This window comes from Seriola lalandi, unplaced genomic scaffold (assembly GCF_002814215.2).
Source record: "Seriola lalandi dorsalis isolate HSWRI2012SDOR001 ecotype SW California unplaced genomic scaffold, Sedor1 jcf7180002053982, whole genome shotgun sequence".
In the NCBI taxonomy this organism is placed as follows: domain Eukaryota; kingdom Metazoa; phylum Chordata; class Actinopteri; order Carangiformes; family Carangidae; genus Seriola; species Seriola lalandi.
This window is the reverse complement of record NW_019524535.1, coordinates 31,680-47,594: the sequence shown is the minus strand read 5'-3', so window position 1 is coordinate 47,594 and position 15,915 is coordinate 31,680. Positions and strand designations below refer to the sequence as shown.

Sequence of the window (15,915 nt, the reverse complement as noted above, 5' to 3'; positions counted from 1 at the left end):
ATGCCATAGTATACTAAGGCATAAAATGTCATAAAATTATCATTGTATACTAAGGCGTAAAATGTCATAAAAATGTCATAGTATAGTAAGGCATAAATTGTCATAAAAAGTCATTGTATAGTAAGGCGTAAAATGTCATAAAAATGTCATAGTATACTAAGGCATAAAAACGTCTAAAAACGTCATAGTATAGTAGGGCATAAAATGCCATAAAAATGTCATAGTATACTAAGGAATAAAAATGTCAAAAAACGTCATAGTATAGTAAGGCATAAAATGTCATAAAATCATCATAGTATAGTAAGGCAAAAAAGTCACAAAAATGTCATAGTATGCTAAGTCATACAATGTCATAAAAACATCATAGTATAGTAAGGCATAAAATGTCATAAAAACATCATAGTATAGTAAGGCATAAAATGTCACAATAAGTCGTTGTATAGTAAACCATGAATCTGTCAAAAAACGTCATAGTATAGTAAGGCGTAAAATGTCATAAAAAAGTCATAGTATACTAAGGCATAAAAAGGTCAAAAAACGTCATAGTATAGTAAGGCATAAAATGTCATAAAAAGTCATTGTATAGTAAACCATGAATCCGTCAAAAAACATCATAGTATAGTAAGGCATAAAATGTCATAGTATACTAAGGAATAAAATGTCATGAAAATGTCATAGTATAGTAAGGAATAAATAGTTATCAAAACGTCTCAGCATTTAATGTATAAAAACATCATTGTATAACAAGGTATGAAAAGTTATATAATCCTCATTGTATAGTAAGGCAAAAAATGTCATAAAAAATGTCATATTATAGAAAGGCATAAAAATGCCAAAAAACTTTACAGTATAGTAAGGCATAAAATGTAATAACAGCGTAATAGCATAGGAAGGCATAAAACATCATAGTAGAGGAAGGAATAAATAGTCATAAAAACGTCATATTCATCAATTCATCACATCTTCACATCTTTATTATGGACACAGCTAATGGGGGTGGGGGTTGGGGTGTGTCCATTAAAAACAATACCAACAAACAACACTAAAAAACATAAAATCACCTCCACAGTACTCAGACATTTGTATACAGGTTGTAATGTCAGTGGTTCTACAATCTTGACAAACCCGACAGAGCTCAGTTCAGGGTTGGTTAAGGCTGAAATAATACCATAGTATAGTAAGGCATAAAAACGTCATTGTATAATAAGGCATGAAAGTTATAAAAACCTCATAGTAACGTAAGGCATAAAAAGTCACAAAAACATCATAGTAGAGAAAGGAATAAAAGGTCATAAAAACATCGTTAGAGTTGCCAATTATCTAAATGTGCATGTCTGGACTGTTGGAAGAAGCTGGAATACCTGGAGACAACCCACCCAGGCACATGGAGAAAATGCAAACTCCACACAGCAAGGCGCCAGCCCCGGGAAGTTATAGTAAGGTATAAAGAAGCCATAGTATAATTAGGCATAAAAAGGTCATAGTATAGTAAGGCATTAGAGGGTTCAAACCGAGAAAGTACTGACTGTGAGGCAACAGTTCTAACCACCACTCCACCATGCCGCCTCTTATATTGAAGGGCATCAGCTGTTCTACAATCCAATTGGCCTATATTTACTTTCTATTTACAATATAACTTTTCCTTTGTCATACTAGTGGGCTGATTTACAAAACAGATCATGTGTGAGATATAAGTCATACATTTCCACATCATTTCAACAGTATTTATATATATTTATACATATATTTGTCAAACGGGATGATATCCTGGTGAAAGGTTGTGGATAACTAAATAATTTGTTTTCTTTTGCCCCTGCCGGTAAGAAATCCATTTCACATTGAAATCAGTGGGAGTAAAAAAGTAGGCCTCCCTTGTTGTTGCTCTGCGTCCAGGCCGGATCACATGGTAGGATTTGCGCATGCGCGAGGGATTAGCCTCTGATGGAGAGAAGATGCCCACTGCCATCGTCCCTGTGTAGCGCAGGAGAGCTACAAACCGGTCCTATCGCCGCAGACACCCCTCGCCCTGTTGTCTTTCAGCACAGCTGCATGTTATAGTCTGACACAAGAAGCTCGATGTCTGTGGCAAATGCGAAACACACTGTCCTGAATCCGGTAAGAGGCTTATTATCGTTATTATTATTATTATCTACATCAGTCCTGTCATGCGATGATGCAATGATCAATAGACCCTCCTGTAGCTTATAATGCAGCTAGAAACTCTGTGCAAGTCTCTGTGTTGTCAGCATGTGTCTAGACACGGCCTGCACACCCGACTGCTCCGTGTATATTCTAGATAATGGATGAGGCACAGAGGCGTTTCATTTTAGCTCCCTCATTTTAGGCAGCATGTCATCAGTTGTTGTCAGTGCAGTTATCCAGTGCTTCAACGTCAGCTCTCCACCTCAGGTGATCCCATACACAGGGCCCATACCTGGAGGCCTGCACCCTGGGGAGATCATCATCATCCAGGGCACTGTGCCCCCAGATGCTGACAGGTAAGGTTTATTGAAACCAGATAATGTTTGTTGTGTGGGTTATGATATGTCTTTCAATCTGATTAGTAAACTCAGCATTTAATATTTTTATCAGGAAAAACTTTAAAATGCTGTCTTGTCTACTTCAGTGGTTCCCAAACTTTTAAACCACAGCACTCCTTCCTATTTATTTTCTTTTCTGTACCCACACTCACAGCACCTACACGCTACCAACCTTTTCAGCTAAAATGACACCATAGATATCTAATGTAAAGGCCTTTTCTCAATCTTTCTGAAAATAAATATTTACATCAAAATACAGGGAAAAAATGCTCAGTTTTATTTTTTCAATTTCATGCAATTGTTGCCTTGTTTTTAGGAGGTGAAACATTATGAAAAATATACAATAACAAATTGAAATGAACAGATCTTGCAGCACCTTTGGCCCATACTCAAGGTGGTGTCTTTGGCAACACCTGGTCTATTTGTTTGGACACAGTGGAGCATTATCTGATCAACAACAAGATGTTGTTAAGAATTATTAAAGTTATTAATTGTCCAAAATATTTCTCCTCAAAGATATGGCTTTTAAAGGAATTTATAATGACATTAGCTACAAGATGAGTTTGGTTTAATTTTAGCTCAGCTATAACTTATCTAATCATTGCTTCTGGAATCATGATTTATTCATTTATTTATTCATTTGTCATAGTAAAAGTCTTAAAACTACACTCTGATATCACTGTATAAGACATGGCCGCTAGATATAGTAATAATGCAGGACTGGCCTGTGTTATTAATATACTTTAGTGATCCAAATTCCCTAACAAATTAGCAGTTAATCAAATTATGAAAACCTTATGACACACAGTGAACCTGGAACCTTTGGGGGTCTAGGGCTCCGGGGCAGTTCCTGGCTTTGCCTTGTCTTTAATCCAGCCTCGGTCTGCGCCCTTTCTGCAGGTTTCAGATTGACCTGTCGAGCGGCTGCAGCACCAAGCCGCGCTCTGACGTCGCCCTCCATTTCAGCCCTCGCTTCAAAGGCTCGCCCTGTGTGGTGTGTAACTCCCTGCTGCAGGAGAGCTGGGGCAAAGAGGAGACGCTCCACCAGCTGCCCTACAAACGCGGAGCGCCCTTCGAGACCATCATCCTGGTGCATGATGACGTCTTTAAGGTCAGTGAACCCATGCTGCTAAGGATGAGGGGCATCGACAGAGTCAATGTTGTACCTATAAACAACAAAAGCATTACTAATTTAATTAATGGGAAAAAATAGGGTTATAAAATATTTGTCTCCATCCATAGGTGGCTGTAAATGGTACTCACCTGTTGGGATACAAGCATAGAATCCCACTCAACAGGGTCGACACGTTTTCTATTTCTGGGAAAGTCAGGGTGCACGCTATTGGCTACATCCCAAACTCAGTAAGTACAATCCCACCCCTTATTTATCTTTATTTTTTCTTCACAAGCTGGTTAGATGTGTGCTACTTTTATAGATACATCTGTTTATTAATTTCTAAATGTGGCTTTTCTCCCTCTTAGGCAATATATTCAGAATCAGGTGACTTGGTGAGTTTTTCCTTTTGCGTCATCTACATAAAACCCATCTCCCTTAATGAGAATGAGCCCAGTATCTTGTGATGCTGCTAAAACTGGATCACACTTCCTAAATGACTCCCTTGTTTGTGCACTGTCAACCCTTCACTTCAGCGTGCTGCACTCAGACCTTTAAACAACACCTCTGGTTTATTACAACCTGTGTTTGATTCTGTGATAACGCTGTAGTCACTTAAGTAATTACTAAGATCTGGGTACACGTCTGCGGCAAAGTCCAGTCGGGCAAGAAGCATGAGCCTTCAGGCAATCAGAAAAGGTTGTAAATAAAGTTTAACCTGATAATCCAAACCTCTTTATATGGAGGAGAAACGCAAAGTTACAGTAACACGTTGGGCCTTATCTGCACTGCACATGAAATGCTGAACAATAGCTGCTTCAGATGTGAACACTGAATGCTTTCTTATTTACATTTACACCTACATATTGTATACATATATACTATCACTCATACACTCTCACATCATATTTCAGTGCAGTCATGTAGAGTACATACACACATAATAACATGTTGTTGTTTTTTATCCTGAATCTGTTTTGTCCACTTATTTGTTTAGCTGAATTTAAAAGCCTAACCGGGGATGCTGGCTACAAATTAGCTTCAGCTACATGTCGTATACACATTATATCTGTTGCATTGGTTCTCCCTGTGCAACAATTCAATAAAATAACAAGAGAGGGCTTTAGAGGGCTCAGAAATAGAGCTGCAACCTTTAGTCGATTCATCAATTAGTTGACTGACAGAAGGTTAACTAAGTAAAGATTTTGCTAATGAATTAATCATTTTAGTCATTTTTTTTCCAAACAAAAATGCCAAACATTTGTTGATTCCAGCTTCTCAGATTTACTGCTTTTGTTTGTGATGTATGATGCAAATGTTGTATTTGGAATTTTTGACTGACTGTTGGCCGAACAAACAATCTGAAGATGTCACCTTGGACTGTGGGAAATTACACTGGACATTTCTCAGTATTTTTCATAGATCTCTCTCCAAATTATTCAACTGAATAACCAAGAAAAGCACTTGGAAAAAAAAAAATGTGTCAGCAGTTCTGATGTCATTTCAGAGCCTCCCTTACAAAGGCAGCATACTCAAAGGACTGAGCCCAGGGCAGCACATCACAATCAAGGGACAGGTCAGCATGTATCCTCACAGGTAAAATGACAAATTAACCTCAACATGACAAATAAAAGCAGTTGTTTATGTATGTTACTGATTTGTTTGGGCTACTAATGCAAGTTACGTATGCGGTTTACAACAGACCAAGCAACATTTCTTGTCTAAAAATGATTTACCTCTTTTCCATGTTTCTTCCAGTTTCACAGTAAACCTCTGCAACAGCAGGACGGAGAACATCGCTTTGCATCTGAACCCCCGCATGAAGTCAGGGGTGTTCATCAGGAACTCGTACCTGAGTGAGTCCTGGGGTCAGGAGGAGCGGGAGCTGCCCTTCTTTCCCTTCTCGTCAGGGGAGTACTTTGAGGTAGGATCCATCTACAACTTAACTTTACTTTGAAAGGGTTATGCTGTCAGTTGTACTGGATGTTGATAACACTGTAGGTTTTTAATATCACATCCTCGAACCATGATGTTTCTCAGTATGTTTGTATATTGAGTTGTGACTGTTCCTCAATGGGTTTTTTTTTTTTGTCGTTTTTGTTTCAGATTCTCATCCTCTGTCAGCCCCATCAGTTCAAGCTGGCAGTGAACGGCTCACACTTGTTTGAGTTCAGACATCGGGTGCAGGACCTGAGCAGCATCAACCAGCTGGAGATCATGGGAGACCTTGAGCTGACTGATGTTAAACTGTGGTGACTCGGGACTCTAGACATACACAGAAACCAGCGTTACAGACACTGTTGTGTTCTGGTTATCAATGCTAAATTAGCTTAGCCACAATGACCCAGATGACTTTGGGTTTGAATTTCAGGTCCAGTTAGTCTCACAGCAGCCACAGGTCAGTGATCTTAAGCTAGTCTAGCATTTTTGGTGGCCAAGGACCATGAACAGGTCCTACCATAGACTAAATGATCCATCTTTCCAGCCCAGGCTAGAGGACTGATGCATGAGAGCTAGCTGTGCTGGAGCATCAGGCTGTGAGCCCACCATAACTGTTTACAGCTACAAGTTAGGTTTGCCTTGGTTAATTTCTTATACTGTCTGTAGTGCATCACTGCTGTGATACGCCGTTAGTGCGTTGTATAATTAAAACAGGAAATATATGTACATGTCAATAAGCACTTAATTACTGGCTTTGTTTAAATGTCATGACAGTCGGTAAATACAAGCAATGAATGCAGCTGAAGGGCTCCAGTTTTTTGGAGCAAGGCCCAATAAAGACTAATTTATTGTACAGCTAATTTAAATATGTTCAAAACATTCTTCATAATTACTACATAATTCGTAGCGGTTATACTCTCTTCATTTGGGGTGGCAATGTTAAAAAAATTTTAGCATATGGTCAATTAATATTTTCATCTCCAGATTTTTTAACAGAAAATTTAACTACATGCCCAGTTCTATATTATTTCAGTCAACTTCATAATCCTCAGGATTCTTTAACATAATGACATCGCCCCGCATACTTGACATTTAAATCAACTTATCATGTGATGGTGCAGCAGAACTCAAGCACAGTGCAGTACAGGGTCAATTTAAAACATAACTATTTAAATAACCTAACAAATACAGTTTTTTGCAATCTTTATGCAAGCTATAGAGTATACTAGAATCCTGCATATGTGATCTTCTCTTTTCTCACTGTTCCCCCACTCCTGCTCCAAAATGAGAAGAAACATCCCAGGTGAAAAAAAAAATGTAATCTGGGATATTTTATTTCCAATGTTACTGGGGGTCTTCCTTTTTTTGCATTGTCCGTTGTAATTGTTGTAATATATGTATGAAAAATCTTCCCTATGTATCATAAATGATTTAATAATAAATAAATGTGTTACTATTATAATTAGTTTCAACTGTCTGTCAACATAGTTTTATGTTAGGTTGTTTAGACACTTTCTACTTTTAGGTTGATTAAACTGAAGCCGCTACAACTCTTATTTGTGAGAATAAATGAAAGAAAAACTGCACTTTCACCTGCAGTACTCATGGTCAACCACAAGGTGGCGGAAGAGAATTAAAAGTTGGCTACCTTTTATTACCCTGACACCTTCACCAATCACCATCTGTCAGTGAATTCCAATCTCTTTTATTTTGGTTGAGGAAACAGTAATTCCCTCTTTAAGGCAACAACAAATCACTTTCAGTAATAGTGCAAACTGAGTCCTTGTTTTAGTCTGTACATCTCTCTCAAGGTTGGTGCCTGAGGCCTTACCAGGACCTCTGTCAGGATGAATGGGAGACTGAACGGCCTAAAGAACATCTTAACCTTGTTTGAGCATCCATAAATCCATAAACATTCATCCGACAGGCTGGTTTTTAAAGCCGTCTCATTTACATCAAATGACCACAGGCACTTGTCACAAGATGAACTTAAAGGAAATGTCATCACCACATGACTCTCACATTAGAACATACTGTTATTCCCTCTAAACCTGAATATTAATGAAATCATATCTGATAAAAAGTTGGTGTTTTATTAACATCCACAGGAAATAAAATAATTTGTAAGTTGTAATAACCATGGTATAATACAACAGTCTCTTATTTTTTTTAACATAGAAAAAGCAGGATGATATGCAACATGATGACATCAACCATTGCACTGCTGAAAATGTCCAAGAAAAAAAGGCAAAAGACACAGTCCAATCAGCAACAGGCAAGTAGGCTAAAGTTTGTTTTACAAAAAAATCTGTCAGACCTGTGATCCATTGACAGAAATTCAGCCTTCTGACCAAAAATGTCATGTACTGTCTCAAAACATGTATTTTTTGCTTGAAATGGCTCACAGACATACGCCACTTTGAAAAAGAAACTCCCCTGTCCGCTCTCCAGGAGCTAATGGATTACGCTTCCCTTGAAGTTTAAAAAAAAAAAGAAAAAGGGGAGCGAAGCCTATGTCTGAGTTGTCATACGCTCCACCACACAAGGAACCATCTCTCCCAGTTCCAGTGGAGAGGTTTGGCAAGATAGTGGCTGAGGACTGGAGAACTGGTTTCAATTCGGTTCAGTCATATTCCACAGTTTCTAGCAGCTGAATTTAAACCACAGCGTTTTTTTTGTCAAATGTTAAATTCAATGCGAGAGCGTTGTGGTTCAAAAGTGGCACAGAAGAGTTTCATGGGTTGGATTCATGTTTTCAGGAGGGAGGCGGTGGGAGGAGGGGGTATATATCCCATTGTCAGACGGAGCTGAGCTTTACTAATCCTCTGACAGAGTCCTCGTGCAGTGAATCCTGACTGGCTGGGTTGAAGAAACTGGCCTGCATGGTGTGGCTGTGACCCATGGGGCTGCCGCAGGGAAGCATACCTGGAGGTGAGGGCACTTCCTCTGGGGTAAGAAAGTGGTGATGGGCCAACGGCTCCTGGAGGGGGTGTGTGTGGCTGTGTCCGTGGATTGGTAACATGTCGGTGGCCTCGTGGCAGCTGAGGCTGGGGGTGGACGTCGGAGGTGTTGGCTGGCCGAGGGGGAGTGAGGTGCACGGGCCGGCCAGAGTGAGAGAGGTGCGGCCGGGTAAAGAGCCTCCGTTTTCAGGGGAGGCCGTCAGGATGACTGGCTCGCTGCTCTGCTGCTGGAGGAGAGGTGTGGCGGCGGCCTGCAAAACGAATTTGGTGCTCTGAATGCACTGGTCTTGGTCACACTGAGAGAGAGCAGCAGAAAGCACAAGGAAGAAAGAGGAATAATATGGGAGGGGATGTGAAAGTCAAAGAGATAGATAAGATGCCAGAGGTGGAAGACAGAAATAGAAAAACAAACAGGAGAGAGGCAGTGTTGAAAATGAGATGGAGAACAGGAAAGAAGAAATGAGACAGTGGATCAAGGAAAACAGAGTAAGTGGGAAGACAACAGAGGAGGGGACAGTGATTGGATAAGGGAGAGAAGAAAGAGAAAAAGATGTTAGTACCCCTTTCAGAATGCAGAGCCACACAGAACCCGCACCAGCTTGTGCATCTGCCCCAGTAAAAACAGCTGAAGTCAATACAGAGTTAGAAACACAGGGTTATTAAGTCACTGCTTCATGGCCTATTGATCTCTGCTGCCTTGCTTTAGAGTGCAAATCACACGTCTAAAACTGGACCACAGTAACTGGGTTAGGACACAAAGAGTCATCAATACCACACATTAGCTACAGGGAGTTTAGCTTTAACCCCATTAGCCCTTTATCACCACAGAGCGATCATGTGCATTAGAGACCAGTTACAGATGAAAGAACACTAGTTGTGCAGAGGTGACAGGAATTAAAAAGCCATATAAACAAATAGGAAAAGTACTTTGATGCCTCTCCTCCATCCCACACCACTCCCACAGTCTGACTGACAAGAAAGTTGAAGCACCAAGATTTTTCCCGGGCATCTCACCTTTCTGTCTCAATCACACTGACCTAAAAAGAGCAGATTGCAGATGTGATTTAAACAGATGTTCTGCTACCTTTGACAGTGGAAGAGAAGTAACTCTAAGTATTATCAATCGTCTTATCAGCCGCAAGCATCAACTGATCTCGACTTATCGTCACCTTTACAAGCCTGGCTTATCTCCAGGTTGTTGAATAGACTAACTGGAGCGAGGGTTACCAGACTGAAATGACAGAAACGTAACTCGCTGCCATGTTAGCACACAGGTACATCACCAGCGCTCTGTCCTTTAATTTCTATTTTCTGGCCCACTCGTGTTTTATAAACACTCAGCCAGACTGACTGAGCTTTGTCAATCCCCCACAGCACACATGCACACGCACACACAAGGAACACTATGTACATAGACTGCTGATAGACTAACCTTGGATAGCAAATAGCAAGTGAGGCAGCACAGGCTGTGTTGTGGTTGGCTTTCACACGTAATGGAGATGACACAACAAGGTTCCTCATCAAAAATTATATTATTATTATTTACATTTTATTCTTGGCACTTATCACAACTTATTGACTGAACAAACATGGCTTATCAAGATTACACCATTCTAGTGGTGAATAATAATTAATAGAGAAAGAAAAATATCACATATAAAACCACAGTGGGTCTACAAACACAACATATGTAAAGGTCTATGGAGACAGAAATACATTTTCTGTTTACAAGCAAAAATGTCAAACTCTCCTTCAAGCTTCTCAATTATAAGGGTTTGATGCTTCTTTTGTATTGTGTGAACATCTTTAGATTTGGGAGTGTCAGTTGGACAAGTTTGAAAATATGCCCCTTGGACTCTGGGAAATTGCGATGTCGTCATTTTCACTTTTTCTGACACGTTACCGACCAAATAATTAATTGACAATGAAAATCATGATTAGTTGCAGTCCTGCTCTCCAGTCTTTTTGTGCAATCCAAATCAGTGTGTGCAAGACTTTCCACTTCAGACCCTTCAGTTCACCAGCCAGCCACAATTGTGAGTTTATTTCAGTAATTGCAATGTCATGAAGAGGATGCATCCAACCTTGTAAACAAAATGAATGAGCTCCCAAAGATGAAACTTTTTATGTTCATCTTTTAACATGTCTCAAGATGAGATAGTTGACTCCGGCAACAAGTTGGGAGATTACAGTCATTTATGTTATTCCTGACAACAGTACCACTGAGCAGGTGACGTGACAGGTCGTGCATTCTTCTGGGTACTAAGGTGGCACATTTGGTTGAACTGATCTGAGCAAGAATCTACTACATTTCTGTTCATTATTTCATTTTTTTATAAAACAGACTAAACAAAGTCTAAATATTGATTATGTCCAGCTCAAAGAAACAAGCTGGGCATTCTGGGTGAGTGCAACACCCTCATTCATGCAGCTGAATGTAAGAATACTGACTACTCGCTGAACTAAGTGGGAGTAGTCAAACTGAAACAAGGCTGTGGGCTGTCACTCCCTCAAACCTCGCTATCAGCCAGGAAATGGTGGTTGATCAAGTTGCCCTGTGTGTGTGTGTGTCTTGTATAAAAATAGTTTGCAGCTCACAAAAGGAAAAGGACAGAGGGAGAAAGGAAGGAAGGAACAGAGAAGATAAATATTTACAAAGACGAATGCAAAGTGTGTATCATGAGGTTAACAGACCAACATCAAAATTATAACAACATATTTTCTGAATAACACAGTGGTATCTACCCATGTGGATATTTTTGGTTTTATTTACACCAGAAATGACAGGAATTTTGTTTGTAATGCACTAAGGCAAATCCCACACATACCTGAAATGAAAGAGGACTGCAACAAACAAAAGCAAATTATTAATCTGTCAGTTATTCTTTTAGATAAATTGCTTCATCATTTAGTCAATAAAATGTCTCCAGAGCCCAAGGTAACCTCTTCAAATGGTAAGTTTTGTCCAACCAACAGTCCAAAACCCAAACATTCAATTTTTAGTTAAATAAAAAAAGAGATGGCAGAAAATCATGGCATTTGACAAGATGGAACCAGACAGTGTTTGGCATTTTTGCTTGATGAATTACTTTCAAAGATTAACTGAATATCAGAACTGTTAATTAACTGTTAATTTTTTATAAACTACTGGATTAACTGACAAATTATTCCAATATAATATGAAAAATTTGGGATAAATACAGACCCTGACGCGCATGGAAAGATACCTATGGAGGCCAGTGAGAAAATCTATTGTTTGTAATTTGACTGAACTGACCCTTTAACTGAAGGCAACAATCACTGCTTTCAGTCAAATTGTATCTATTTTCCCCACGTAAGTCAAATCCCAAATGCAGGCTTTATGTTATCGAGGTGTTATGTGACATCATATCACACAGTTACCATGGCAACCACTTACAAGGCTTCTGCATACCAGGCTGTCGTTTTAAGCTGCATCACAGACAAAGTACCTCAGAAAGAAACAGGGCTTTCGTTGCCTGAATGTAAATGCAGCCTCATTGCAAACACAGAACTAAAAAAAGACAGGATTAATGTGTGAGAGACACCAGCCAACAATAAAACTGAACGCTATAAACACATATTCTGTTTCCTCAGGCCTACTCATCTCTACACCATGTCTCAAATGACAGATCGGGGTGAAAAAAGTCACCAAACTGATGCAAAGGGGCTTCATTTTCCCGTTCAGCTAAATCCAAACACTGATTAGTGGACTAGTTGGTGATAAAGGCCATTTAAATATACTTATAAATTATTTTTGCTCATTAATTTCCAGTTAAAAAGGGTAAATGCCATCTTAGCTTAGATTTTTATTATCTACGCACTTATTTTATGCAATATGTCTGATATGGACATTCCTTTTCTTGAGTTGACATGACACAAATTGCAAGATTATAAATGGTCGACCTACTGTACTGTACTTTCCACACTCAGTATAATCTTACATTAGAGGGGAATAATGGCATTACAATTGACATAACATATGAATCAAGTATGATACATTTGTTCCAACTGCTCTGCTGTGTCTTTATCATCTCTGTGTCTCACACACACTTGAAGTACATTCACACGCTTTCTGTGAAGAGCACCCACCCACACGCTCCTGTAGTAAACAGACAAAAGTGATAGGAGACTTTTACTCATTGTGGTTTGAACTATTCAACTAAATCAAACCAGCAGCTGCTTTAAAACCTACTTGAAAAGAGTCACCCCTGATGTGCCCCCTACGTGGCATGTTTCAGAATAACAAACTTATACGAACCACAGAGCTGTGTACCAGTGTGCTGATAAAATGGCCAGCAGCCGGCACAACAGGACAACTCTAGCTGCTAATCAGGACTGCTACAGTAAACAGATAGTAGTTATTTCTGAATGTGCTAACATAGGGGGAATGTTCCTATGGCTCTCAGCCCATTACAATTAGTCCACACATTCAGGACCTGAAGACAGATGACATTCATGCTCGACATCTCAATGAGAACGAGCAGGATGAGGTCGAGTTTGGATGAGAACAAGATGGCTGTGGCACAGAAGGAGGGCGCCAGTGAAAGACGTATAGTAGCTGTGTGTGAATGGGTCTTAAATCTAGCATGTAATGTGTGAGGTAAACAGCTAAAGTGAACAACAGGAGACTTGTTGCCTCTATTCAGGCACCGGAGAGAAGCTGGTCAGTGAGGTCAGAACAATGTCCTCTTCACAACACGAGCTGTTGTGCTCTCCCAGGGACAGCTCAACACCGCAGAAAATATCTGTTTGGTGTACTTTCTGTTTCTCAGGTTGCATGTTTGCACAAAATGGTGTTATTCATGAGGCATTATCTCTCTCTGACTCCTGCTCATTCTTTTTCTTTGGCCCACAACAAGACTTGGATTATCATCATGATGAGAAAACACACACAAAACCCTTAATCTTACACATCCTGTTGATGAGCAAACCCTGTGACAAGGGAACGGCTCAAATCAGGGACGGGAAATCTTAACAGCTCAATCTGTGATGCCACCTCAGCACCAACACACACACAAGGGATACTTCATAGCTACTGTTGACCTGATTTACAGACAACATGGAGCGACACATGCAAGACTGAGAACATCACTTTGTCGCTCATTGCCATCCAGAGCAATTTTATCAGTTTCAATCTAAAGTGATGAGACAAAACGAACTGGCTTTACTTCCGCAGGTTTGTGTAGTGTTTGTGATTCTGCAGTATGTTGGAAAGGCTAAGAATTAAGTTGACCATGTTATCCAGTCTAATCCTTAAATCAACTGCCAATGTTTACAATTACAAACCGAAACAATCAGACACAAAATAATAGACAGGATGCCTGTAGATTCAATTCCTCAAACTGACAAGTTCTGTCACAATTTCTGAGAGATGAGTTTCTGTTTCTGGCAAATGAACAAAAGACAATAACTAGAGATTCACTCTGTTAGACAGACTGCTGTCAAAGGTGCTTTGTCTCTGTGTGTCATGCTGACCAAGGCCTGGTCCTGCAGGTGTCACATTAGGACCTGGGTGAGACCAGGTCAGAAAGTACATAGAACGAAGGACCAGTAAATTTAGACGACTAAAAATGTATCTTAAAATGTTGGTTATGAGCCAACACTAGAATGCTATGAACATCTTAGATCCCTCATGACAACTCATTGCTCGTTGACATTTTTAATTCAATAAACTTATCAACCTGATACACCTGTATGTTTGAGAAAAGAGTCAGTATCTTACCATGTGGCTCTGCTGAGACTGGGTGGCCCCATACATAGTGATGCCATTGGTTGGTGGCGCCAGCTGTGGTGTGTCTGATTGAATAAAACCCCGTCTGTCAATTAGACTAGTGAGAGAAACAGAAAGGCGAGAAAAGGAGAAAGGCGTTTTTAGTTAGCATTCATTCACAAATATTACACAGCAAATGCTATTACCAACTAACAGGTCAAATACTGTAGAGTAACCTAACCCAACAGATTCTCAGGAGCCCTGAGAGGTCTTTAAGTACAGATGTACAAATGAAACTGTCAGTCACCTTTACTGACTGCACCAGCAAGCTAATAACTACAGCCAGGTTGAGTCAATGTTACTGTAAGTGGAAAGGATTAGGATACTGCAAATGAGCTTGTGTGTCAGTAGCTGCTGTTACATGCACAAGTTTTTTTCATTAAAAAATTAAAATCGTTGTGATTGAAGATTTTTTTTTTACATGCACAGACGCATTTAATCAGACCGTCTGTGTGACAAGCACAAAAGTCATGAATGCATCATGAGTAGAGAAACATATATGCATTTACGTCAAGATGGAGGGCATGCACAGAAAGAACACAGTAACAAGGTTAAATCTTTTACATGGTACAATTTTTCTTTTGATCTGATTTTTTGAAAAGGTTTAAACAGCAACAGATTGAAATTTCAATCATTTCATTGTGACTGAGGTGTTGATATTGAACATTTTAAGTCCCTCTGGGCTTTCAAAATGATTATAATTTGAATATTAGTCTCCATGTAAAAAGCACCTAGTGATACCACACTGTAGAAAGTTGAGTGCAATATTTTATGTTGTTTCCCAGCCTCAGTATTCAAGTCTTGACCATGCAAGACACAGCGAGTGCACATACTCATTCTTCCGCTCACACACACATTCACACAAACACAGAAAATCACAGGTTTGCGATAAATCACTGAGGTCCTGCTGTGGAGCAGTGGAGTGAATCATTGTTTCTGTCCCAACGTTAATGCTGCAGAACCCTGACACAGCTGGTTAGATAACAACCTGCTGAACTCTAGTGAATATTTACACGTGTGTGGTCATGGGCCAGATATGATGATAGTGGCTATTTATCAGCCAGATGCAGGTTGATCTGACACAGAGCAGTCCCTACCCCACACACACACACACACACAGTGTAGGTGTTAAACGGTGCGAGCAGGGTATTCATTTAACAGAAAGTGTGTTGACAGTGAGCTCCGGTGGGACTGAGCTGGATTCAGGTGGAAATGGTTTCATAGAGACAAACTCTGGGAACCTACAGCAGTGGCTTGGGTTGCTGGTAATGAATACTGGAATGTCTGCAAATGTGGTTAGGAGGAGACGAGCATAAAAACATGTAGGGTGATGCATTAGAAAATGTGAGTCAAGGTCTCAGCAGGGAATGAAATGCAAGAGGCTTTTGTCTGTGTCTATGTGTGAGAGGCAGTGTTGCTTGCATAGTCCGAGGCTGAGTTGAAACATTCCTTCCTTACTGGTGGATCCAGCTGTGTGATGCCTGTGGCTTGCCCCACCCACACACCCACACCCACACCCACACCCACACCCACACACCCACCCCCACACCCACACCCACACCCACACCC

The 15,915-nt window shown here is 40.1% G+C and overlaps 2 protein-coding genes across 3 annotated transcripts in view; one reads left to right on the top strand and one right to left on the bottom strand.

The window, feature by feature from the left end:
* The window catches only part of lgals8b (galectin 8b), a 17,912-nt gene extending 10,855 nt beyond the window's left edge, over positions 1-7,057 (top strand). The window contains exons 2-9 of one of the 2 annotated variants that reach the window (XM_023402725.2): positions 1,894-2,115; positions 2,410-2,498; positions 3,441-3,651; positions 3,783-3,902; positions 4,023-4,049; positions 5,162-5,250; positions 5,413-5,578; positions 5,761-7,057. In XM_023402725.2, coding sequence (XP_023258493.1) covers positions 2,077-2,115; positions 2,410-2,498; positions 3,441-3,651; positions 3,783-3,902; positions 4,023-4,049; positions 5,162-5,250; positions 5,413-5,578; positions 5,761-5,910 — 891 coding nt within the window. In that variant the 5' untranslated portion in view covers positions 1,894-2,076 and the 3' untranslated portion in view covers positions 5,911-7,057. Of the gene's footprint in view, positions 1-97; positions 2,286-2,316; positions 2,499-3,440; positions 3,652-3,782; positions 3,903-4,022; positions 4,050-5,161; positions 5,251-5,412; positions 5,579-5,760 lie in introns of those variants that run through there. The other variant, XM_087173030.1, reaches the window with a different exon arrangement.
* A 610-nt stretch (positions 7,058-7,667) lies between these two features.
* Positions 7,668-15,915, bottom strand: part of LOC111652467 (zinc finger DHHC-type palmitoyltransferase 14) — a 31,094-nt gene continuing 22,846 nt past the window's right edge. The window contains exons 8-9 of the mRNA XM_023402737.1: positions 14,299-14,404; positions 7,668-8,851 (exon numbers count right to left, since the gene is read on the bottom strand). Of these exons, the coding sequence (XP_023258505.1) occupies positions 8,393-8,851; positions 14,299-14,404 (565 nt within the window). The 3' untranslated portion in view covers positions 7,668-8,392. The remainder of the gene's footprint in view (positions 8,852-14,298; positions 14,405-15,915) is intronic.